Source organism: Carcharodon carcharias, chromosome 13, assembly GCF_017639515.1.
Source record: "Carcharodon carcharias isolate sCarCar2 chromosome 13, sCarCar2.pri, whole genome shotgun sequence".
Classification (NCBI taxonomy): Eukaryota; Metazoa; Chordata; class Chondrichthyes; order Lamniformes; family Lamnidae; genus Carcharodon; species Carcharodon carcharias.
The window spans coordinates 49,609,750-49,637,122 of NC_054479.1; the positions used below are offsets into that span (position 1 = coordinate 49,609,750).

At 43.6% G+C, this 27,373-nt stretch overlaps 1 protein-coding gene across 1 annotated transcript; it reads right to left on the bottom strand.

Moving 5' to 3' along the window:
• Nucleotides 1-3,363: 3,363 nt before the first annotated feature.
• On the bottom strand, nucleotides 3,364-26,381 carry slc35e4 (solute carrier family 35 member E4). The gene is made up of 2 exons (XM_041202762.1): nucleotides 25,085-26,381; nucleotides 3,364-4,048 (listed from the first exon to the last, which is right to left on the bottom strand). Exons 1-2 carry the CDS (start codon nucleotides 25,680-25,682, stop codon nucleotides 3,609-3,611), a joined length of 1,038 nt encoding a protein of 345 aa, XP_041058696.1. The 5' UTR covers nucleotides 25,683-26,381; the 3' UTR covers nucleotides 3,364-3,608.
• Nucleotides 26,382-27,373: the final 992 nt, after the last annotated feature.

Here is a 27,373-nt window from a genome sequence, read left to right on the forward strand (position 1 = left end):
CAACTACAACTGTGCACCCAGCTTGTCAGATCCTGGTGGGGGGTAGAGGAGGGCCCTCGAACAAAGCCTGATCAAGGGATTCGACATTGGGAAGCCACTGACAGCCACCCTCTTGCCTTGCTGCCAACGTCCCTGCATCCCTCTCTCTGTAACCTCCACCTTACATTACTTACCTGTGGCCTGGGTCGCTCAGTGATCCTGGAACACCATTGTCTGTCCTTCTGGCCACATCCACGGCCTCTCCTGTGGCTTTGCTGAGCACAAGAACTGCCGGCCTTTGATTGGCTGGCAGCTCTTGGTAGGTGAGACTTCCACCCCTGGGGCTTTGATTCCAGGGGAAGGTCCGCTGGTGGCCTTGCCATTGCTTGATTGGCTTGTGGCTCGGCGGGCATTCCCAAAAAGAGGCTGCGTGCGTCTCTCACTGACTCTTTTAGCCGGCTGGTGAGACCTTGATGCCTCAACAAGATTCCATCAGTGGTTACCAATTTGTGCACAGCAAGGTCCCATAAACAGCATTGAGATTTAAAATAATTGGCAAAATAGCCAGTGGGAAGGTGAGAATTTTTTTCATAACTGTGTTATGATGATTTGGAATGCTCTGCCATTACAAGTGACAAAGCAGATTCAATATTAACTTTCCAAAAGGGAATTGGATCTCCATTTTTTTTTTTACTCATTCATGTGATGTGAGTTGTTGAATTGCTTTTATCGCCTAGGTAATATGTAGCTGATCATGTTAAGTTTCTGGAAATTATGACCCCCCAGAATGTAGATGGTGGGAAATAGGTGAAGGAATACCATTGAATGTTAAAGGAAGATGATTAGATTCTGTCTTTGTTGGAGATGGTCATTGCCTGACACTTATGTGGTACAATTGCTATTTATCACCCCAAGCCTGGATGTTGTAAGCAGGCACAGACTGCTTCAGTATCTAAGGAATTGCAAATGAAACTGTGTAATTATAAGTGAAAATCCCCACTTTCTGATAATGGAGGCAATATAATGCAGCTGAAGATAACTGGGCAAAGGGCACTGCCCTGCATCACTGTAGTGATGTCCTGGGGCTGAGATGAATGGCCTCCAATGACCACAACTGTCTTCCTTGGTGCTAGCTAGGACTTCAGCCAGTAGAGAAACTTACTGACTGTCCCAACATAATTTAACTAATGAGTCATTAAAAATCTAATTAGTTAGTCACCAGTGATCCCTGTTACAGTCTTCAAATCCATGTTTGGTATAGTATGTAGGACAACTACAAAAACCAAGGTTAAATTGCACTAAAATAAAAACAGAAAATGCTGGAAAAACTCAACAGGTCTGGCAGCATCTGTGGAGAGAGAAGCAGAATTAATGTTTTGAGTCCTTATGATTCTTCTTCAGAGCTAAAGAGAAGAAATGTGATGGATTTTATACTGTTTAAGAGTGGGTGGAGCTAAATTGGTCAGGGATAGATGGGAGCTGTGTAGAGATTGACAAAGATGTCATGGATACAAAGCAAAAGGGGTGTTAATGGTAATGTTAAAGACTAAAGAAGGTGCTGATAGTGGCATAAGATAGTCGCTGAAGAAGGAAATATGGCTGTGAAGACGAGTTTTGGTAAACACCTTGTCAAACCCAAGGAAGGAAAGGAAAGCAATGAGGGTGAACAGGATAAAAGAAACAAACAGCAATCCTGTCAGTCCTGCTTCTTCAAGGTAAACATTCCTGGAAGAGAATTGGCAGTGAATTAAACACAAAGATAAAAGCAAATACTGCAGATGCATTATTTATGTTAAACTGCACTAAAAATTGTCAGCTGCAGAAAGCCAACAGACCAGCCCAGATTTTCACCATAATGGAGAGGCTTCAGTCATGACGAAAATCCTGGAAACGGCCAAAAATTCTAAATCCCGCCCCCGAATATGGCATGTTCCATTTTCGCGGGGGTGGGAGTGGAGTCGGGCAAGGGTTCATGCATGCACAGTTTACGGAACCAGCTGGCCATTTAAATCACCAGCTGCCTCCACTGAAATGGGATTTTGGTAGGCTAACAGTATAAAACCCAGAATGTGCAGAATAGACAAGGTAAGGGGAGGTCTGAATTTGGTGGATTCATTTGGATAGCAGGTATCCCTTTGGATATGGTCCCAAGGCACCTTTAGGAGGGGTAAGGCATCCTTTGGGATTGTATAAAGTGAACATAATTTTGCACGTTTTATGCACAAACTCATTGGCACTGTCAAACTGTCAAAGAACTGTGCAGCTGTCAGAAGTCTGTCGATCTGTCAAAGGAACTCTTAAGGAGCTTTCAGAGGACTGTCAAATAACTGTCCAGTTGTCAAGGAACTGTCAAGCTGTCAATTAACTTTCAAGCTGTTAAAGAGCTGTCAAAGAACTGTCGAGAGGCCGAGGACCTGTCAAAGGACTGTCAAAGGACTGTCAAGGAACTGTCAAGGAACTGTCAAGGAACTGTCAAAGTTGTAAAAACTGTCAAGGAGCTGTCAAAAGGATTATGAGGTGAGTTGGCTTGGAGGAGGTAAGGGAAAACAGTGCTGGGTGGGGTGCATGGGTTGGCACTAAGTTGGCATGAGGCTATAAAGGTACATGGGGATAAGGGGAAGCTCAGTGAGTATGAGGGCTGTGGGGGTGGATGGGGTTCATGAATTGGCATAGTTTGACATGGTTGAAGTATAGAGAGTGTGTGGGATGGGGGTGTGGGTTGGTGAGGGCTGGAGGAATGTTTTTTGCTTTATTCATTTTTAAATTTATTTCAACACAGTGCTGCAGTACATAGGCAGGCCCGACTTCTAATCTAGCACCCCACCTCCCGGAACAAAAATCTGAATTACAGGTGGCCATTTTTAAAGGTCAGGGTCGCAGAGCCACGAATCCTCCCTTCTCTGCGCACCCGAACCAGGAGCAAAAATCTGGGCCCGTTTGGCTGAATAATGAACCACAGTATAGGTTAATAGGCTGCAGGATATCAGTTTGCAAGTGAATTATATAGATTGTTGATTTTTAAAACTTACACTTGAAAATAAGGTCCATTAGAAATGAGCATATAGTATCTCTGCATAAGCTGATTCTCCGAATACTTCCTGGATTTACCACACTGCTCAATGTAGCTTGTTAATCTTGAAAAAAACATAGTTTCATTTTAGATCATACTTTTTGCTTTCAATTTGAGCCATCAGAACTCTAAATGTGAGCCAGCTGCACAGCTTGATTTTTTCTGTCTCCTACACAACTACCCTGGAGGTTTCTTCTGATGAACTCCAACATCAAGAGTTTCATTCAGAATTTCCTCTTCATTCATTGGTACCAGCCATGGCTTAGTGATAATGGTAATTTTTTTCCTTACAGGCAAAAATGTTCAAAGCACAGTTACAATAAAAATTGAGTTTTTTAATAATCTGGTCTAGGACTATATAATGTAATAAATACAATTCCAGTCACAGACTTTTCATACATTTGAATGGGAAAAAATATCGAGTAAAGCATTAATTTAAATAAGGCAATGTGCTTTACTTTAATAAATTTAGCATTTTATCTGCCCGCAGTTTGGCAAAATTTAACCCTACTGAAATACAAATACGTCATCTCCTGCCCCCTATAAACAAGGCTTTCTTTCAGTCAGTTTTTAACTTGTCCTGTTCTTCATGATGTTTACTTCTTGAATTCAAATAGTCTGTTATTAAGTCTGAGTTCTGATACATCAACACGCCCGTTAGCGTCAGCCCGATTCCAGCATAGCTCAACACAGTCATCTCACTGCCAAAGAGGACCTGCGAAATGACGAGGTTTCCAACCATGTTGAGGTTGCCCACAACATGCAGAGTGACAGCAGAGGTAAGTGTGGTGACACAGAAGCTTGCCAAGTTGTACAGTACTGAGCCTAGGCAGCTAAGAAGAATGAAAATCCAAAGTCTGTTGTCATACTTGATGGATGGTTCCCATTCAGTGCCACTCTCCAGAAGTAATGCAGCTGAAATAAGGATACAGAAGCTTGGGATGGACATCAAGTAGAGCAGGATGACACAGTTGATCTTTTCTTCTTGAAGGAGAATACCTAGAAAAGAGAGATAGTGATGAGTATTGCAATAGATGATATATTAGCCTGTCCTGTGAACAGATGTGTAATGTAGCTCAGTTGGCTGGAGGGCTGGCTTGCAATGCAGAGTGACGCCAACAGAATGGGTTCAATTCCTGTACCGCTGAGGTCATCCATGAAGGCCCCGTCTTCTCAACCTTGTACCTCACCTGGGGTGTGGTGACCCTCAGGTAAACTCACCACCAGTCGTCTCCCTCTAATGAGATAGCAGCCTATGGTCCTCTGGGACTACGGTGACTTTCAATATACAATTTTCCATTAAACATCAAGGGCCTCTTTGGAATGCTACTAATGGAGCCCCAGGGGAGCTTGAGGAAGTGGACAAGGGACAGGATCAGATGTAGAAGCAAACACAGACAGAGCCAAAGAGACCAGAAAGAAGGGCAAAAGTTAAGCGAGTGCTAAAAAAGTGATACTTACAATTGATTTTTACAGCATTTTTGATGATTAATCTAAACCCAGATTGGAATCTATTCTAATCTTCAAATGAATTTGGATGCCTTCAAAAGTGTGATTTCCAAAGATGAAAGAATTCCGGATTAAGCAGTTCCTTTGAAATACCAATCACTGCATTTGAACTGTATAGTGCTTCCATAGTAATTGATTCAGCACAGCAAAAGCTATGTTTCCCCTGAGCCATGTAAAATATAAATGTGGAAAAATATATGCGCGCTATTTTCAAGCTACTGAAATGTGAGTTGTAACTAAGAAATATTTTATTCAATTCAGTAACCATGAAACCAAATTGTGTGGGAGGTAATATGGATGAGGTCTTTCCTAAATACCAGTACTGTAACTTCATTCATAACATCTTTTTTCACTAGTTCTTGATCTGCCAACAGTGGTAAAAAGTTCCTTCCTGAATAACACTCAATGATGGTGAAAGTGACTTATTAATTTTAAAAGCAAATGCATTTTCAGTGTGTCATAATTGTTAATGACAATTCTGAAATATAAAAGCAGCAGAGCTCCGTTTGCTAAAAACAAGTTTTCATTTTTAAGTCAATTAACTGAATTGTAATAATAGTGATCCCTGTGCATTTGAACAAAACTGTTATGTAAACAAAGATGGTGCATGGGTTGTTGAAGAAAAACCATCTGATGAGAAAATGACTGTCGGAGGTAATATTTATGACTCAAACTAGCATTACTTTGATTTGGTAAGTTTCAAAATGTCCTCATTCAAGAATTCGATATGTAGTAAGACAGGAAGGTGGTTTCCAAAGTGCCTCAAGTGGTAAGTGCACCTCTTGCTGTACAGCCCAGGAAAGCCTTCAGTATGACCTATGGCCTGTGGCGAGTTCGCTGTCTTAGCCAGGGCCACTACAACAGCCCTCTGTGACTCCAGGCTAGATTAGATAACTAACTGGGTAACTGAATGTAAGAATGAATTTAAAAGCTTCGTATCCAGTCTGTTTTTCATCCTTCAAGAACTCTTGTCTTAGGATGTAGATAGAAATTAGAAGACAACAGGAGCTGAGAAATGATTGCCACACTGTTACAGTGACTGTTTGTGGAAATCAGGATTAACATTTTACCCAATTGGCATTTCATACTCAATGGAGAATGATCGCTATGGATAATCTCCTTCTCTCTCTTTCTCAGCAAAATTAGCCAGAGCTGCTGATCCTAATCCAATGGTAACCGCTGTGAACAGTACAATGAACATTGGGTTAGAACAGGATTGGGTGCACCTGTAACACCCTTACAGTCACCTACCCTACTGGCACTCTCTGTTGCATACATGAAGAATGTCAATCTGGCTGAGGTACTGGAGGCGCCCATACAATAGTACCTATATTAATTGTAAATGACTTCAGAAGGCGAGGGGAGAAAAGTGGAAAAAAAATGGTGTCCTGCTCTAAAAAGAACATCATTGTTGATGGAAGACTAGATGAGATCAGGCAGCTGCAGCCTGCATACATACAAATGGCTAATATTTATTTCCTGACCAATATTTATTTAATTATAAGAACATACAATTCAGATGAGTGTGCTCTAAATATAACCACTGAATATCAAGTCTCCTGCATCTGTTTAAGCGCTGCTAAATGGAAAGTGACCTTTGTCCATGTGATTGCTCTGAATCACAGCCTATGTATAGGCTGATGAAATTGCAGCAGCAGAGGTTCTAAAACATGACATGAGTCAGTGGAAAAGTAACAGTTTGCAACAGTGATCACAGATTCAGTTCTGTCATTGTAGTAGTTGTTGCAACTGCCTGTGTTGGGATAGGGAGGGCTAGACTGGAAAAGCAGTAGTCAACATTCCAAAAACACAAGGCAGCATTACCATAATGCTATAAGTTAACAGTCACAATATTCTGCTTTCCATTTAACTCACAGCTGCAATAATTGAGATGTATGTAGCTTGCTATATCAATTTGGGACATGTAGGGAACATGTAGACTGGGCATCCATGAGGCACTATGGGCCATCAGCAGCAGCAGCAGCAGAATTGTACTCAAACACAATCTGTAACCTCATGGCCCTGCATTTCCCCCACTCTACCATTACCATCAAACCACAGGATCAACCCTGGTTCAGTGAAGAGTGCAGGAGGGCATATCAGAAGCAGCACCAGGCACAGGTGTCAACCTGGTGAAGCTATAACACAGGACTACTTGCATACCAAACAGCATAAGCAGCAGTAAGTGATAAACAGATCTAGGCAATCCCATAACCAACAGATCAGATCTAAGCTCTGAAGTCCTGCCACATCCAGTCCTGAATGGTGGTGGACAATTAAACAACTTACTAGAGGAGGAGGCTGCACAAATATCCCCGTCCTCAATAATGGGGGAGCCCAGCACATCAGTGCAAAAGATAAAGCTGAAGTATTTGCTACAATCTTCAGGCAGTAGTGCCGAGTGGATGATTCATCTCGGCCTCCTCTGGAGGTTCCCAGCATCAAAGATGCCAGTCTTCAGCCAATTCAATTCACTCCACGTGATATCAAGAAACAGCTGAAGGCACTGGATCGTGCAAAGGCTATGGGCCCTGATAATATTCCAGCAATAGTGCTGAAGGCTTGTGCTCCAGAACTTGCCGCGTCCCTAGCCAAGCTGTTCCAGTACAGTTACAACATTGGCATCTACCCGGCTATGTGGAAAATTGCCCAGGTATGTCCTGTACACGAAAAGTAGTTCAAATACAACCCGGTCAATTACTGTCCCATCAGCCTACTCTCAGTAAAGTAATGGACGGGGTCATCAACAGTGCTATCAAGCAGCACTTCTTAGCAATAACCTGCTCACTGACGCTCAGTTTGAGTTCCACCAGGGCCATTCAGCTCCTGATCTCATCACAGCCTTGGTTCAAACATGGACAAAAAAGAGCTGAACTCCAGAAGTGAGGTAAGAGTGACTGTCCTTGACATCAAGGCTGCATTTGACCAAGCTTGGCATCAAGGAACTCCCAGAAAAACTGGAGTCAATGGGAATCAGGGGGATAACTCTCCACTGGTTGGAGTCATAACTAGCACAAAGGGAGATGGTTGTGGCTGTTGGAGGTCAGTCGTCTCAGCTCCAAGACATCACTGCATGGGCTCTTCAGGGTAGTGTCCTCGGCCCAACCATCTTCAGCTGATTCGTCAATGACCTTCCTTCCATCATAGGGTCAGAAGTGGGGATGTTTGCTGATGATTGTACAATGTTCAGCACCATTCACGACTCCCCAGATACTTAAGCAGTCCTTGTCCAAATGCAGCAAGACCTGGACAATATCCAGGCTTGGATAATATCCAGTGGCAACTAACATTCACACCACACAAGTGCCGGGCAATGACCATCTCCAACAAGAGAGAATCCTACCATTGCCCTTTTACGTTCAATGGCATTACCATCACTGAATCTCCCACTATCAACATCTTGGGGCTTACCATTGACCAGAAACTGAGCTGGGCTAGCCATATAAATACTATGGCTACAAGAGCAGATCAATGGCTAGGAATCCTGAAACCAACTGCTGACTCCCCAAAGCCTGTCCACCATCTACAAGGTACAAATCAGGAGTGTGATGGAATACTCTCCATTTGCCTGGATGAGAGCAGCTCCACCAACACTCAAGAAGCTGGACACCGTCAAGGACAAAGGAGCCTGCTTGATTGGCACCACATCCACAAACATTCACTCCCTTCATCACTGACGAACACTGGCAGCAGTGTGTACCACCTACAAGATTACTGCAGTAATTCACCAAGGCTCCTAAGAAGCACCTTCCAAACTGACGCCTACTACCATCCAGAAGGATAAGGGAAGCAGATAGATGGGAACACCACCATCTGGAAGTTGCCCTCCAAGTCAACTTGAGAAATATATCGCTGTTCCTTCACTGTCGCTGGGTCTCCCTTCCTAACAGCACTCTGGGTGTACCTAGACCACATGGACTGCAGCAGTTCAAGAAGACAGCTCGCCACCGCCTTCTCAAGGGCAACTAGGGATGGGCAATAAATGCTGGCCCAGCCAGTGAAGCTCATATCCCGTGAATGAATAAAAAGGCTCAGAATTTGCTGGGAAAATTATGAGTTTAATGGGCACAAGGGTATTAGTGTGTAAAGAGCCCAACAATTTGTGGCAAAGAAATATGCTACGAGTTGCAAATTGCTCCAAATTGCTGGATGATTCGCACTGCTCTGTTGCCAGCCTCCCCAAAATGGAGCTTGCTGTAAACATACCCATAAGTTTCAAGAAATTACTGCATTTGCACTGTTAAAACAAATTACCCTTTAAGCAGAGGCCTGGATTTTACCAAACTTGAATGGAGATTTAAATGGCTCGCTGCATCTGCTGAGGGGAGATTCGCCGCGGCGGGGCTGTGAAATCCTGGCCAGAATGTTAGGGTTGGTATTTGATGATCATATGGTTCCTGTTAATGAGGAGATTTATGTTATTGCAAGGGGACTCAATCTTGGAGGCCCAGAAAGGAAACAATTGAAACTGTGGATAAAAACAAAAAACTGCGGATGCTGGAAATCCAGAACAAAAACAGAAATACCTGGAAAAACTCAGCAGGTCTGGCAGCATCGGCAGAGAAGAGCAAAGTTGATGTTTTGATTCCTCATGACCCTTCAACAGAACTAAGTAGAAATAGGAAAGGGGTGAAATATAAGCTGGTTTAGTGGGGGGGCGGGGGGGGGAGTTGTTGGGACAAGCAAGCAGTGATAGGAGGAGATAATCAAAAGATGTCACAGACAAAAGAACAAAGAGGTGTTGAAGGTGATGATATTATCTAAAAGAATGTGCTAATTAAGATTGGAGAGCAGGACGAGCAAGGTAGCTCTAGTGGGGGTGGGGTGAAATAAACCATGGGTGGAATACATTTAAAAATAATGGAAATAGGTGGGAAAAGAAAAATCTATATAAATTATTGGAAAAAAACAAAAGGGAAGGGGAAGAAACAGAAAGGGGGTGGGGATGGAGGAGGGAGTTCAAGGTCTAAAGTTGTTGAACTCAATATTCAGTCCAGAAGGCTGTAAAGTGCCTAGTCGGAAGATGAGGTGCTGTTCCTCCAGTTTGCGTTGAGCTTCACTGGAACGATGCAGCAAGCCAAGGACAGACACGTGGGCAAGAGATCAGGGTGGAGTGTTAAAATGGCAAGCGACAGGGAGGTCTGGGTAATGCTTGCGGACAGACCGAAGCTATTCTGCAAAGCAGTCACCCAGCCTGCGTTTGGTCTCTCCAATGTAGAGGAAACCGCATTGGGAGCAACGAATGCAGTAGGCTAAGTTGAGGAAATGCAACTGAAATGCTGCTTCACTTGAAAGGAGTGTTTGGGCCCTTGGACGGTGAGGAGAGAGGAAGTGAAGGGACAGGTGTTGCATATTTTGCGTTTGCATGGAGAGGTGCCATAGGTGGGGGTTGAGGAGTAGGGGGTGATGGAAGAGTAGACCAGGGTGTCACGGAGGGAACGATCCCTACGGAATGCCTCGGGGGGGGGGGGGGGGGGGGTGGCTGGTGATGGGAAGATGTGTTTGGTGGTGGCATCATGCTGGAGCTGGCGGAAATGGCAGAGCATCCTTTGAATGCGGAGGCTGGTGGGGTGATAAGTGAGGACAAGGGGGACCCTATCATGTTTCTAGGAGGGAGGAGAAGGCATGAGGGCAGATGCACAGGAGATGGGCCGGACACGGTTGAGGCCCCTGTCAACTACCGTGGGTGGAAAACCTCAGTTAAGAAAGAAGGAAGACATGTCAGAGGAACTGTTTTTGAAGGTAGCATCATCAGAACAGATGCGACAGAGGCGAAGGAACTGAGAAAATGGGATGGAGCCCTTACAGGAAGTGGGGTGTGAGGAGCTGAGAGTTGGTAAGCTTGTAATGGACATTGGTGAACAGTCTATCACCAGAAACTGAGACAGAGAGGTCAAGGAAGGGAAGGGAAGTGTCAGAGATGGACCATGTGAAAATGATGGAGGGGTGGAGATTGGAAGCAAAATTAATAAATTTTTTGAGGTCCCGACGAAAGCATGAAGCAGCACCGAAGTAATCATTGATGTACCGGAGAAAGAGTTGTGGGAGGGGACCGGAGTAGGACTGGAACAAGGGATGTTCCACATACCCCATAAAGAGATAGGCATAGCTGGAGCCCATGTGGGTACCCATAGCCACACCTTTTATTTGGAAGAAAAGAGAGGAGTTAAAGGAGAAATTGTTCAGTGTGAGAACAAGTTCAGCCTGACGGAGGAGAGTAGTGGTGGATGGGGATTGTTCAGGCCTCTGTTCGAGGAAGAAGCTGAGAGCCCTCAGATCATCCCAGTGGGGGATAGAGGTATAGAGGGATTGGACGTCCATGGTGAAGAGGAGGCAGTTGGGGCCAGGGAACTGGAAATTGTTGATGTGACATAAGGTGTCAGAGGAATCACGGATGTAGGTGGGAAGGGACTGGACAAGGGAAGAGAGAAGGGAGTCAAGATAGTGAGAAATGAATTCCGTGGGACACGAACAGGCTGACATGATCGGTCAGGTAACCCAGGTAACCTTTGACTCCCCTTTTAGTCAAGAATCTATCTACCTCTGCCTTAACAGTATTTAATGACCCTACCTCCACCGGTCTCCAAGGAAGAATGTTCCAAAGACTAATGACCCTCTGAGAGAAAAAATTTCTTCTCATCTCTGTCTCAAATAGGAGACCTCTTATTTTAAACTGTGTCCCCAAGTTTCAGTCTCTCCCACAAGGGTAAACATGAAGGGAATGCACAGGATATATATATATTTAACGTAAAATCCTAAAATATACAGGACAGCATCTAAATATATCCCAAAGGTTTTTAAAATTAAAAATGTAAATTTTAAAAGAAAGTTCTTACTTTTTCTTTTTGTCCCACTTCTCTCACTCTCTTAATCCAATCTTTCCTTCCTCTCTTTCTGTATATAACTTGACTAATTCACACTAATTTCTTGTCAGCCATCCTCTGGTTCTCTTGCTATCCTTAAATCTCATTAGTTATCAGACAGACTGTTGGTCCTTTCCGTCATCAAAGTTGCAGATGCTCCGCTGACCTCTTCACGCCATTATCAATTCGCACTTCCAGTTTCAAACAATGTGAGCTTAAGAGTCAGAAAATTGAATCTAACAAGATGCCCCCATTGAAATAAATTCTGGGCCAATACTCCAACATTGCTGGGCTTTCATTCTGCTGTTGGAGCAGGTCTTCCACTTCCTGGAATGGCTGACTATTTCAAATCACAGGATACTACCTGACCTTTGTCACTTTATGTTTTGGAGGCCCAGAGGCGTGCAATGAAATACACATCACCACACAATATGTGTGGCTTCTGTAGGCCTAAGGTCCCGAGGACATAATTTCTCGAGTATTGCACCCAAGAATCCTACACCATGTCACCTAAATTTGGCTGTAGACATGGTACGGGGGGATGGGTGGCTGTTTCAAAGCTGTTCCAGGAAGTGATTTATATAAAATTTATTTGTAATTTATTTCAATCCCGTTGTTGATCTGATTAAAGTAAACATTTCCTGTTATTCTAATAGCACAAAATAGGATTTTATGCAAAAGAATTAACTAATGTGCTACCAGAAAAAATTATACTGCTAAATCAACAGTATAACAATAACAGCTTCAACAGTAACCCTTCCACCTTACTGATCGGCAGAACACAGGATTACATAGGATATATGACACAGAAATTGGCCATTCAACCCAACCAGTCCATGCCATTGTTTCCATTCGAGCCTCCTCCCATCTTTCCTCATCTAAATCTACCATTGTAAATGACTTTCACTTCTCCCTCCAATGCTTACCTAGTTTCCCCTTAAATCTATACTATTCACTTCAACAATTCCCTGTGATAGCACGTTCCACATTCTTATCACACTTTGAGTGAAGATATTTCTTCTGAATTCCCTAATTTGGATTTTTCACATGGAATTATATAGAATTTACAGCACAGAAACAGGCCATTTGTCCCTTCTGGTCAATGCAGATAGTGGGAGAGCAGTGAGATTTGAAATTGTGAGCATTTTTGTTTCATGGCCTCAGTCACCTTAGAGTCAAACTGCTGAATCACAGTCCCTCTATGCACCCACCTGAGACTCCAACTGCTAGGCCTGTCACGGACCTGTGACAGTCCAGTCAAAATTACTCCACTCATCCAGCTCCAGCGGCGAATGCCAAGGGGAGCATGAGCTAACTTAGCCATAGCTCAGTTTGGTAACACTCTCATCTGAGTCAGAAGGTTTGTGGGTTCACAGACCCACAACAGTGAGCTGAGCACATCATCCAAGCTGACACACCTAGTGTAGCACAGACAGAACCAGATCAGCCATGATCTTATCAAATGGCAGAGCAGGCTCAAAGAGCCAAATGGCCTACTCCTGCTCCAAAGTCCTGTGCTCCTATAAGAGCAGGGGAGTTCTCCCTGATGTCCTGGCCCTATCCCTCAACCAACATCACTAAAAACAGATTATCTGGTCATTATCACATTGTTGAGTGGGAGCTTGCAGTGTGCAGAGTGGCTATTACATTTCCTACATTACAATACTGGCTGTACTTGGCTGTAAAGCATTCCAGAATTCCTCAAATTGTGAAGAATGCTAAACAAATGCAAGTCTTTTCCTTCTTTCCTTTCTATCCTTGCAAATTCTGACTTTAAGACCAAGAAAGATAGGAGCACCTTTGAATAGGCGTGCCATCTAATGATTTTCCATTCAGCATTCTTGGTGACTATCTTATATTGATGGCCTCTATCCCAAAAGAAGAACCATTCTATCTGTATCCACTCTATCAAAATCTTTCATAATTTTAAAGACCTCTATTAGGTCACTGCTCAGCCTTCCTTTTTCAAGATAAAAGAGACCTAGCTTTCCTGAAATGTATACCCACACAGTTCTGGTATCATCCTTGTAAATCTTTGCACTCTCTCTAGTGTATCTATACCCTTTTTATAATATGGCGATCAGGATGCCACACGGTACTTGAAGGACAGTATTTAACGGAGGTGATGCTGAAGAGCCAGCAAGAGCTCTGTGTCGCCTCCTTTCAGAAAGGCCCACCATATTAAGTGCCTCAAGTACTTAACTGGGCAGTGGTGGGCCTCCCCCAGGATCAAGAACAGAAGATTGGGACAGAAATCCTGCCCCCCCCAGAGAGCTGCCAGCCAGTTAGAGGCCAACAGTTGTGCATTGCTTGGCTGTGCCACTGGGGAGGCAGTGGCTGCTTCTGGCGATGCACCAACCCGAGGCTCAGGATCGCCGAGGGGTCCAGGCCACAGGCGAATGAAAGTAAGAGAGGAGTCACAGGGTGGGGGTTGCGGAAAGGCGGGGGAGGGCGGTCAGCAGAAAGAGCCAGGTCGGGGGTGTGTGACTCTTAGCAGGCACCCCTCCCCGATGCCAGGAACCTCAATCAGGCACCGAGTGCCTGACAATAAGGGAGCACCACCCTCCCACCCCCGAGAAGTCCGCAAGCAGCTTTGACATGGTTTGCTTTTCATGCCTCCTGCTTGGCAAGTGCCCCGCCAACTGCTGTTCACAATTTATATTAATAATTTGGACCTTGGAATCAAAATGGAAACTGAGGAGGACTGCAACAATTTACAGGAGGATATTAATAAACTTGCAGAACGAGCAAACAATTGGTAAATGAAATTCAACACAGTTAAATACGAGGAAGGACATTTTGATAGGAAGAATAGAGAGGTTACTTATTACTTGGAAGGTGCAAGATGGGTTGGAGTAACAAAAGAGAACTCAGAGTACAAATACATCAGCCAATAAAAGTTGCACCACATGTTAGCAAGGTCATACAAAATGCAAACCAAGCACCAGGCTTTATTTCTGGAGATATAGAAAGTTGGGAAGTTATGCTAAACCTTGGTTAGGCCACACTTCAAGTGGAATTTAATGCCCTCCCCAGAGACAAATTTGGCAATGGGTGGCATTTAATCGGGTGGGAGGTGGTGGGTGGGAACCCCATCACCCTCCTACCTCTGCCCGATTAAGTCTGGATGGCCTTCCCACCATGCTGCCAATTAAGGCCCGTAAGTGGACAATTAATGTCCACTTAAAGACCCCATCCCACCACTGCTGGCATTTATTTACCAGTTGTTTGCTCATTCTGCAAGTTTATTAATGTCCTCCAGTAAATTGTTGCAGTCCTGATCAGTATTGAATATTCCCGTCCCCTGCTTCCCTCACAATTTGGTGTTACCTGCAAATCTGAAATTGTAATTTTGATTCCAAGATCCAAATCACTGATATAACTTGTAAGCAGCATTGGTCCCAGCACTGATTCATGTGGAACACCACTTCACATCTTCTGCCACTCTGAATAACTATCCTTTACTCCCACTCTCTGCTTTCTGTCTTGAAACTAGCTAGCAATCCATTCTGCTACTTGTCCCCAGACTCCACATTACCTGACCTTATTCATTAGTCTATTTTGGGACACCTTATCAAAGGTCTTTTGAAAATTCAAATAAATTAGATCTACTGCATTACCACCATCAACTCTCTCTGTTACCTCCTCAAAAAATTCAAAAGGTGCATCAGGCAAGATTGTCCCATTTGAAATCTTTGCTGACTATTCATTGTTATAATTTCTCAATTTTAGATGTTCTTCTATTCTCTCCTTTAGTAGGGGTTCCATTATTTTCCTACCACTGACATTAAGCAGACTGATCTATAATTCCCTGGACATATCCAATTAAAATCAGGATAGTTGAAACCTGTCATGACTATTATTCTATGTATTTTACTCAAATCCCTAATTTGACTGCTTATATCTTCCTCCGCCTCCCTTCCACTATTAAGTGGTCCGTAGACTACACCAATTAGTGGGGATGTGGTATGCTTGGAAAAGCAAAGGTAAGTTAGATTAATTGGGGATAAAGTGAAATTGAAAGGATGAGATTGGACAAAGACAACGAGAAGGAAGAGGGGAAGAAGGGAAGGTAAGGGATGCATGACTATAACATTAAAATGTTTAAAATATTCTTTGATGTAAACCATATTTTACATGTTTTATTGTGTAGTTCAGGGTTAACATTGCAGCAATAAAAACTACTTCTAACAATGAAGCAGTGTTATAACTGTTACTTTAGTGTTCATAACTATATTACATAATGTGAGGGCCAGGGACATTTTCAGCAGTTTGATGTTTAAAATAGACTGAAAGCAGGAAGGAAGCAATGAGATTAAAAATGTGTTTATTTTTAGCCCAGTGTTGAAAACTCTTGTGAGTGAAAATGTGAAAGTGTTAACAACAGTGATAAGATATCACAAAGAGCATTCAACAGTCATTGAGAGGTAGTTATTTCATAAATGGCGCTATGAACACTGCTACCCACCACAGTAAAGTTCAACAAGGTTAGCTTTTAAAATTACGTGGCCGAGGTTTTACAGGATGGTGGTGGCTCTGACTGCCAGCTGGAAAGTCAAGGAAAACCGTGCTTTAGCTGGTCATGGAAGCCCTGGCTGCATTCTATGTTCATCAGGCAGTTACCTGCTTGTGGTTGGGGCGAGGTGCTGCCCCCAAGAGCTGCCAGCCAATTTGAGGGTCTTCAGTGCCAGCAATGCCACTGGGAGTGGTAGCCACAACCAGCCACGATAGATGAGGCCCCAGAATGGATATAAATGGGGTAGGGCTTTCCAGGGCAAATCAGGCAAGCTCTGTCAAGGGAGGGGGTGGCTTGTTGCCAAGGGGGGGCCTCCATGGGCCACCTGGTGCCCTAACAGAATGCCCTTGCAGGATGTCCCTCCCTCCATCCTCCACCAAGTAAGTTTGCCAACCCTCCAGGATGGCCCAGAGTCTCCAGGAATTGAAGATCAAAACCAGGACACTGCTCCGTGCAACCATAGAGATATATCACGGGACTTTAAAAAAAATTGTTCTTTTTTAATTTTCTCTGAACATTTTTTCTTTACCAGATATAAAAGTATTGAAAATGGGAAAAGAGACTGCTTGACTGACAATCAAGCATCACCCAACTAGGTAATGTGTCTTTTTGCTTTCCAACTGGTTGAAGGCAGTGCATCACAAGGACGCATGTGTGGCCAACTAATGGCTGCAGTGTTGGGGCAAGTCATGTGATGAAACCTCTAGGAATACATTTAATCACAGTTGGCAACCCCCGTGGATGTCGTCAGGGTATACCTGGAAATATTCCCACAGGGTGAAGCGCCCATTAGCAGCAGTGGGAAGAGGTCCTTAAGTGGCCCATAGTTGGCCATGTAAAGTCCTCAATTGGCCTAAGGGTGGCTGGGCCATCTGCCCCCTCCCTCACCACTGGTAAAATGCCAGCAGTGGTAAGAAGGCGATGAGCATGCTACCTGCACAATTTTACACCACATACTCCCCCACAAGTTCCCTGGCGCCCTATAAAATCCCAGTCCATGTTTTTGTACCAGGACAAAAACACATCGAAAAAGTAAAACATTTATTTCTAATAATCAAATTTCTTGAACCTGTGGTACACCCGTCACCTATACTGTGACTGTCAATCTAGTTGTCAGTTTTCCTCTTCCCTTGTGATCAGGTATTTCTGTATTTCACTCCTTTTCTACTTTTCCGAACACTAATCATGTCAAACAAAAGATTTTTCTAATTTCAATTTTGTCTGCAATTGTGTTCACCTAAAACGTTTTAAGATAAAGTTGTTACAGCTCCTCACCCATCCTTACTACAACCCCACCAAAAAATGTCATATATTAAAGATACAGAAATTTCCAAAAAGACAGACATGCTCATAAATTTGGTTTGAACAACTCCCTTCCCATTCCATGTGATGAATTCTCATTACATCCACCAACCCCAGTTAAGTACATTGTCTCCCGCCACCCCTCCAAATAACAGGTTCCCCAAGATTACAATTCTAAGCATTCTTTGTCAGAAGATCTCCCAGGAACCATTACATTGTCATACATTCCAAACCTAAACCCATAAGGCATTATCCTCCATCTCTCTACCTGATATCTGGGTAAAGGAATTCTGAGGAGCTACCAAGCCTTTTCCCACCACCTTATGCATGGGATATGATCATAAATGACAGGACCAGCATTTGCTGCCCTTGACAGCAGTTAAGAATCAACCACATTGCTGTGGATCTGGAGTCACATGTAAGCTAGACCAAGTAAGGATGGCAGATTTCCTTCCCTAAAGGATATTAGTGAACTACATGGGCTTCTACGACAATAGATGATAGTTTCATGGCTACAATTGTTGAGATTAGCTTTCAGTTCCATATTTTTTAATCAAATGCATTTTAATTCTACTAGTTGTTGTGGTGGGACTTGAACCCCTGTCCCCAGATCATTAGCCTGTGCCTCTGGATTACTAGCCCAGTGACATTACCACCACCATCTCCACAATCAAATCTACCTAGAGGAACTCGCCCTTCTGTCCCAGTGCCCAGGACCATAATTCTGTAGCATCCTCTAGCAAGATTACATGGTCCCTCCTCTTCTGATCTTTGTATTTTTCCCATGGCCTATTCGGACAGTCTTTCTGCAACATCTTGAGGCAAAGGGGTAAAGGGACGCTATGGTTCACGAAAGAGAGAAGTTGTTTTTATTCTTTCATGGATTATGAGCATCGCTGCAAGGCCAGCATTTTTTGCCCATGCCTAATTGCCTTTGAGAAGGTGGTGGTAAGCCACAATCTTGAACCACTGTAGTCTATCTGGTGTAGGTACACCCATAGCGCTGTTAGGGAGTTCCATGATTTTGACTTAATGACAGTGAATCAATGGCTATATATTTCCAAGTCAGGATGATATGTGGCTTGGTGGGGAACTTGCAGCTGGTGGCATGCCCATGCATCTTCTGCCCTTGTCCTTCTAGAGGTCACGGGTTTGGAAGGTGTTGTCAAAAGAGCCTTGGCGAGTTGCTACAGTTCATCTTGTAGATGGAACACACTGCTGCTGCTGTTCGTTTATGGTGGAGGGAATGAATGTTTAAGGTGGTGGATTGGCTGCTGATCAAGCAGATTCTCTGTCCTGGATGGTGTTGAGTTTCTTTAGTGTTGTTGGAGCTGCAGTCATCCAGGCAAGTGGAAAGTATGCCATCACACTGCAGACTTGTGCCATGTAAATGGTGGACAAGCTTTGGGAAGTCAGCAAATAAGTTACTCACTACAAAACTCCCAGTATTTATTTGGCTGGTTCAAATTAAGTTTCTGGTCAATGTTAACCTCCAGGATGTTGATGGCTCCCTCAATGGCTTAGGTAGTAGAATGCTCCCTAGTGTAACTACTATTTAAAATATCCTGGAATGAGATCAAGTAAAGTAACATTGGCAGGTGTGTGCATATTTGTTGTAAAATAAACTTTCAGAGCAGTAGTTAGTTTTGTCATAGCAAATTTGACCCATAGTATTAGTCTCTATGACCACTTAGAAGGGAGAGAGAAAGAATGAGTAAAAATATCAGAAACAGTTAAGAAAACTGAGCCAACAAGGGGAAGTGGGAGCAATACAGTGGAGCAAGAACAAGAGAGATAAGAAGAATTTTGGATGACGTTATGCTTATTCAACGGCAGTTGCGGGGCCCACCTTGATTTCCAGGTCAGACTGATGACCTGGATCCTCAAAGATTAGGCAGATAAAACTTTTATCTTTTAAGTCATCCTCCCAATAAAGGGGAATGAGGAAGCCTTAAAATTATCTTTCAAAAGCAAAGGTTGCATCCAGTAGAGTATGGGTGAATTTTCAGCCTCCGTCGGAAGCAGTAGTCAGGCATCCAGGAAGAACATGTAGTGTGTGGAAGCCTATCATGTGCATGCAAATGATAGGACATTATGACCCCACCTCATGTACTCAGTGATAGAAATTTCTAGAATGGGACCCGAGGATTTTCAGGAATGTTATGTTTCATCTATAAATTACTTCTATTTTAATTGGCCAAATGAATATCCAAGTGTATTGCCTAGTGCAATATCACTAAGTACTCAAAAAATATTAAAAATTACATTGGAGACCACTGAATTTCATGTGGCACTGTTCTCAGTAGTCGGATAATATGTTTTATATTCAGGAACGGGAGCATTATATCATATAGGCCACGCATTGTCCAACTGCCAATGCAAATTCTTGCAAAAGATGACGGCAGCCATAACTAGTCTGGACTGTGTTCAGTTAAGTCCTTTCATATACCAAGTCTAAGGAGCAGAGGCTCAAGCATCACTCATACATAACTAGTTTTAGTGAAAGTCTCACAGACTGTCTCACAGACTAGTCAAGCAACAGCCTGACATAGTCATCCTTATAGAATCATACCTTACAGATAATGTCCCAGACACTGCCATTACCATCCCTGGGTATGCATTGTCCCACCAGCAGGACAGGCCCAGCAGAGGTGGCGGCACAGTGGTATACAGTCAGGAGGGAGTTGCCCTGGGAGTCCTCAACATCAACTCCGGACCTCCTGGCATCAGTTCAAACATGGGCAAGGAAACCTCCTTCTGATTACCATGTAGCGCCCTCCTTCAGCTGATGAATCAGTGTTCCTTCATTGAACACCACTTGGAGGAAGCACTGAGGGTAGCAAGAGCACAGAATGTACTCTGGGTTGGGAACTTCAATGTCCATCACCAAGAGCAGCTCGGTAGCACCACTACTGACCGAGCTGGCCGAGCCCTAAACGACATGGCTGCTAGACTGCGGCAAGTGGTGAGAGAACCAAAAGAGGGAAAAACATTCTTGACCTCATCCTCACCAACCTGCCTGCCGCAGGTGCATCTGTCCATGACAGCATCGGTAGGAGTGACTACCGCACAGTCATTGTGGAGACGAAGTCCCATCTTCACATTGAGGACACCATCCATCGCGTTGTGTGGCAATACCATCGTGCTAAATGGGCTAGATTTCGAACAGATCTAGCAACTCAAGACTTGGCATCCACGAGGCGCTGTGGGCCAACAGCAGCAGCAGAATTATACTTGAACACAATCTGTAACCTCACGGCCAGGCATATCCCCCATTCTACCATTATCATCAAGCCAGAGGATCAACCCTGGCTCAATGAAGGAGGGCATGCCAGGAGCAGCATCAGGTGTATCTAAAAATGAGGTGTCAACCTGGTGAAGCTATAACACAGGACTACTTGCGTGCCAAACAGCAAGTGATAGACAGGGCTAAGTGATCCAACAACCAACAAATCAGATCTAAGCTCTGCAGTCCTGCCACATCCAGTTGTGAATGGTGGTGGACAATTAAACAACCCACAAATACCCCCATCCTCAATAATGGGGGAGACCAGCACATCAGTGCAAAAGATAAGGCTGAAGCATTTGCCAAAATCTTCAGCCAGAAGTGCCAAGTGGATGATGCATCTCGGCCTTCTCTGGATGTCCCCAGCATCATAAGTGCCAGCCTTTAGCCAATTTGATTCGCTCCACATGATATCAAGAAATGGCTGAAGATGCTGGATACTGCAAAGGCTGTGGGTCCTGACAATATTCTAGCAATTGTACTGAAGTCTTGTGCTCCAGAACTTGCCGCGCCTCTAGCCAGACTGTTCCAGTACAGCTACAACACTGACATATACCCGGCTATGAGGAAAATTGCCCAGGTATGTCCTGTACACAAAAAGCAGGACAAATCCAACCCAGCCAATTACCGCCCCATCAGTCTATTCTTCATCATCAGTAAAGTAAAGGAAGAGGTCATCAACAGTGCTATCAAGCGGCACTTGCTTAGCAATAACCTGCTCGCTGATGCCCAGTTTGGGTTCCACCAGGGCCACTCAACTTCTGACCTCATTACAGCCTTGGACAAAAGAGCTGAACTACCAAAGTGAGGTGATAGTGATTGCCCTTGACATCAAGGCTGCACTTTACTTAGTGTAGCATCAAGGAACTCCCAGCAAAACTGGAGTCAACGGGAATCAGGGAGAAAGCTCTCCATTGGTTGGAGTCATACGTAGCATAAAGAAAGATGGTTGTGGTTGTTGGAGGTCTGTCATCTCAGCTCCAGGACATCACTGCAGGAGTTCCTCAGGGTACTGTCCTCGGCACAACCATCTTCAGCTGCTTTATCAATGACCTTCCTTCCATCATAAGGTCAGAAGTGGGGATGTTTGCTGATGATTGCACGATGGTCAGCACCATTCGTGACACCGCAGATACTGAAGCAGTCCATGTCCAAATGTAGCACATCCTGGATAATATCCAGGCTTGGGCTGACAAGTGGCAAGTAACATTCACATCACTCAAGTGTCAGGCAATGACCATCTCCAACAAGAGAGAATCCTACCATCGCCCCTTGACGTTTAAGGGCATTATCATAACTGAATCCCTCACTAGCAACATCCTGGGGGGGTTACCACTGACCAGAAACTGGACTGGACTGGCCATATAAATACCGTGGCTACAAGAGCAGGTCAGAGGCTAGGAATCGTGTGATGAGTAACCCACCTCCCGACTCCCCAAAGCCTGTCCACCATCTACAAGGCACAAGGTAGGAATGTGATGGAATACTCACCACTTGCCTGGTTGAGTGCAGTTCCCACAATACTCAAGAATCTTGACACTATCCAGGACAAAGCAATGCATTTGATTGGCACCACATCCACCATCATTCGCCCCCTCCACCACCAATGAACACTGACAGCAGTGTACCATCTACAAGATATACTGCAGTAATTCACCAAGACTCCTTTGACAGCACCTTCCAAACCCATAACCACTATCATCTAGAAGGACAAGGGCAGCGGATAGGTGGGAACACCACCACCTGGAAGTTCCCCTCCAAGTCATTCACCATCCTGACTTGGAAATATATCACCATTCCTTCACTGTCGATGGGTCAAAATTCTGGAACTCCCTTCCTAACAGCACTGTGGGTGTACCTACACCACATGAACTGGAGCGGGTCAAGAAAGCAGCTCACCACCACCTTCCCAAGAGCAAATAGGGATGGGCAATAAAAATGCTGGCGCAGCCAGCGAAGGGCACATCCCATGAATGAATAAAAAAAGAAATTCCAGTAAGATTTCTTCACTCTTATACTCAAATCCCTTTTTAATGAAGACTAACATGTCACTTGCTTTCCTAATTGCTGGCTCTACCTGCACGTTAACTTTCTACGACTCATGTACAAGGACACATAGGTCCTTTGGAATACCAACATTTCCCAGTCTCTCACCATTTAAAAATATTCTGTTTTCTATTTTACCTTTCCAAGTGGATAACATCACACTGGCCCACATTTCCATCTGCCATGCTCTTGTTCACTCACTCAACTGTCTATCTCCCTTTGCAGCCTCTTTGCATCCTCCTCACAGCTTACTTTGTGTTGTCAACAAACTTGGATACATTACAGTCAGTCCCCTCATTTAAATCATTGATATAGATTGTAAATAGCTGAGGCCTAAGCCTCTGTACCTGCTAGTTACAGCCTGTAAACCTAAAACTGACCTGTTTATTTCTACCCTCTGGTTAATGGACAGAAAACAATTTGCTATCCATGCTAATGTATTACCCCCAAATCCATGAGCCCAAATTTTGCACAACAACCTCTAGTATGATACCTTATTGAATGATTTTTGAAAATTCAAATACACCACATTCACTGGCTCCCCTTTATCCACCCCGCTAGTTCCAAACTCTTATATTGCTAATATTGTTAGGCATCGCTATGCTGCAAGAAGAGTGGAGAAACAGTCACAGTTCCTACTATTCCTTTTAATTTAGTAGCCCTTTAAGGAAAATTCCAAAGTACAGACATTGGCCTCGAACAGGATCAGTAACAAGTGCAAGCTTCCCCCACAACCGGCACCCACCCACCTTACCTCCCCCACACCCCAATAATCATACAGCCTGCAAAAATTTGTTATTTTCATTTGAACAAAGCTAGTACTGTAAAAATGATAGATGCTATGAAGCAAATGAAAGGGTGCAATTATTGGTTGCCAACTCAGGCTGGATATATTCTATGAGGTTCATCAATAACCCAATCATCCCCTCCCTATGCACCCACCATTGGTCACCAGATCTGTCCATCCTTGTGACAGGCTGCCCTCCCACACAAACTGGAGTGTGAATACACTCTTCATTACCAAAATAGATAAGTCTTGACTGTCAATCAAACATACTTATTCCCCATATTTGATATATTATTGTACTGGCTTTACTTTTCTCCTTGGGAGTTAAATTACGGGAGGTTTGGGAACTCGGGTGCCATTTAATGCTGAGGTTCCGATGACTTTTTAAAGTTCATTCTTTGGATGTGGATGTTGTCATTGTTAAATGCCCAGCTCTAGTTTCCTTGATTTAAAACAACAGAGAAGCTTTCTCAGCCACTCCAGAGGAGAGTTAAGAGTCAACCATGTTTGGTGTATCATATTAGGCCCGACTAGGTTAGAGACACTAGATTTCCTAAAAGGTATTAATGAACAAATTGAGTTCTTATGACAATCTGTCAGCTTCATAGTAGCTTGATTTTTTTTTAAGAAACTGAATTCAAATCCTCCAATTAATATGGGGAAATTTGGACACATTGTATGAATCCAGCAATATAACTAACTACATTACTATATTTCCATATAGAAAATAAGCTGCATGATATATACAAGTTAATGATTTAGATAAGATAAATATCTCAATGATCACAATATGGAACAATAGCAATGCCTGAATTCAAAACTGTAAACTAGTGGAAAGTAATTTTTTGATCAAATTGCAGAGAGAACTTCACTTTTTTTCATTCCCTCATGAGACGAGGGCATCACTGGTAAGGCCAGCATTTGTTGCCCATGCCTAACTGCCCTCAAACTGAGAGGCTTGTTAGGCCATTTCAGAGGACAGTAAAGCGTAAACCACATGGCTATGGGTTTGGAGTCACATATAGGCCAGACCAGATAAGGGCAGCAGATTTCCTTCTGAACCAGATGGGTTTTTAATGACAATTCCGTTAGCTGTCATGGTGGGATTTGAACCTATATCCCCAAAGAATTAGTCTAGGCCTCTGGATTACATTACCACTACAGCACCATCTCACCTATAATAAAAGAATCTTCTAGGTTAATAAGTATTGATGCAGGCTTTAGGTGCATTCAAAACAAAGATGGATACCTGTTTGGTGAGGTAAGCGCACTTAAGGGAGGAGCTTCATAGCCAAATGCCCTTTTCTCACCCTTGACTTTTGTCCTTGCATCATTCCCAGCTGTGAATCATGTAACTATTATTCTGCAATCATGGTGTCACAATTGGATTTGCACTTGTGTTTTATGCAGCTATCTGAACCCTACAGTGTTTATTACCTATTACTGACTGAGCCATATATCTATATATGAATTTTCTGGTGGAGATTAAGAAAAATGTGGGTGATGGGATATGAGCGTCATCTCTCATTCTACCTCAAGGTACATCTTAACTCAACACCCTTTTGCTAAGACAGGCTTGAGGCAACATTCTCTTTCCATCACAAAAGACTCATTTTACCCTTTTTACCCTTCTTAATGGTAACCCAACCACCTACCCAACCACCCAACCAACCCTTTCCACCTGTTCATGGTACAGTTAGTAAAATCACAGAATGACCCAACTCACTTTGTTGGATGGACTTCACTCCTCTCAACATGGTTGCAGCAAAAATGTAGAGGCATCCTTTGTGATCAAACTGTACCTCGCCCATAAGACTGAATGAAGCTCCCAGGCAGATAGGCATCATAGCAGTGTACTTGAGGATGTGATGGTGCTTACCCAAAAAGACCTTTGATATGGCTATGGTAAAGAGGGGAGTAGTGGTAGAGATCACTTGTGCAAAGGAGAGTTGTACGCAATTCAATCCCATGTTCCCAAAGCCGATAGTGGCACAGAAGGTTAGGCTCAGTAGGAACACTTTGAATTTAGCAGCAGTCGGGAGACCGGTGACTTCTTTTATTTTCAGGTTTACGAATCCCATACGGATCAAAGCGTAGTCGATAACAATAGCTGTCAGCATGTGAAGGGCCGACAGCAAGAGAGGGTACCGGAAATTGTAGACAGCGAAGATGCATTTGTTGAGGCTGGTGATCGTGGTCCCGGTGGCGAGCAGCACAGTGACCGCGGCCAGTGTGTGCAACATCTGCCTCTTCTTCTGAGTCGCCCCTGCTATTTTATCGGATATTGGCGGAGGAAACTCCGGGAATACATCAGTAGTTGTCATGGTAACTCCATCTCGGGCTGAAAAGATAAAGTCTTTGGGTTATCCTTCTCCTCGTGTCCTCTGACGCTCTCCGGTTGCTCCTCGGGGGTGAGATTAGACACAGAATCTCGCTGCTCTCTCGGGAGAGCAAGTCCTGTACATTTCGGCAGCTTGATCCTTTCTGGCAAATTACAGCCCATTGAACATGAACGTTACGTTAACGTTTCAATTATTGTTTTTTTAAAGAAAGACAATATTATTTCATATCGCTTCGGGCAATGAAGAAATTTAAAATAAATATCTAAAAGAATGCGAGAGGACAGCGATTTCTGAATTCACCACGCCTTGCTGTAACAGATACGGCCTGATGAATCACCCCGGTCGGTGCCTGTAATGTCTTATTAAACCACTCCTGGCTTCGCTCGTTTGCTGCTTTCAACAAGCTACTTGCGGCCTTGGCTGCTCCAATTGAAACGGTGCGAGGGCAGGATCTCTGCAAGATCGCAATCCGGACGTCAGATTTCCAAATTTAGACTTGGTTGAAACTGCGCCCACCCCTGGGCAGCTTCCAAAATAAAAACCCAAACCTCGGTGCAAACGGCCATTGTATTTTTTTAAGTCACTGCGAATATAACAGCGTTTTTGTTTTATGATGACGGTCATCAGGCATCGCATATAAATGTATGACGGTGAGCAATAGTAATGCACACGCATGCAAAACGCTGGAGGCTTTTTATATTTACACTGCGGACACTGTATCCTTTCCACGTGACACATGTAATACCATTTACCTCCGTACAAATAACATCGTCATGCAACCATTAATGTCGCCTTCTAATAAGCAACGCCCAACACAAGCTTTTTAAAAATTAATTATTGTGCAAAATAGAACATTCTAGGCAGTTTGATTTTCTAAAAATGATGCCGAATAAAACATATCGAATCTCTGCTTGAAATAAATTTTGCGTGGTCAAGGTCACAATTTCCTTTCTCTAACGTTTAATTACACACACCGTTTTATTATCAATACGTGGTTCATTCATGTTATCTGGGCACTGTTCATTTACTTCACTGATAGTAGCTTTTCACCAAATGTACAGTATAGGAGTGATTTGGAGGAAGGAATTGGAATTGTGTATGCAAATTTGCAGATGACACCAAGTTAGGAAGGCACAATGAATTGTATGCTTGGAAGCAAGAAGCTGTGGAGGGGCATACGCAGAGTAAGTGACAGGCAAGACTGGAATTGAATGTGGGAAAATGTGAAGTTTGAATCAGAGAACAAGAATTCAGAATTGTGAAAGGTGGAAGACTAGGATCTATGCAGGATCAAAGGTGTTTGATTTTAAAGATATGAAACATTTTGAATACCACAATTAGATCACTCCTCTATCTTTTAAACTCAAGGAAATAGAAATCAAGCTTATGCAGCCTGGACTAATAAACTAACCCTTTAAACCACACTACAATTCTAGTGAATTGACACTGCGCTCCTCCAAGGCCAATAAATCCTTCCTGTGAGATCACAGAATCACAGGATTGTTACAGTGCAGAAGGAGGCCATTTGCCCATTGTGCCTACAGTGGATCTCTGAAAGAGCTGCTCAGCTAGTGCCATTCCCCCATCTCCTCCCTGTAACCCTGCACACTGTTCCTTTTCAGATAACAGTCTAATTCCCATTTGAACCTGCCTGCAACACACTCTCAGGCAGT

Excerpts from the sequence above, each read along its gene's own strand:
- slc35e4 (XM_041202762.1), bottom strand. The coding sequence starts at position 25,682 with ATGACAACTACTGATGTATTCCCGGAGTTTCCTCCGCCAATATCCGAT. Across the intron at positions 4,049-25,084 it reads AGTGAAGTCCATCCAACAAA|GTATTCTCCTTCAAGAAGAA; the intron begins GTGAGTTGGGTC and ends TCTCTTTTCTAG.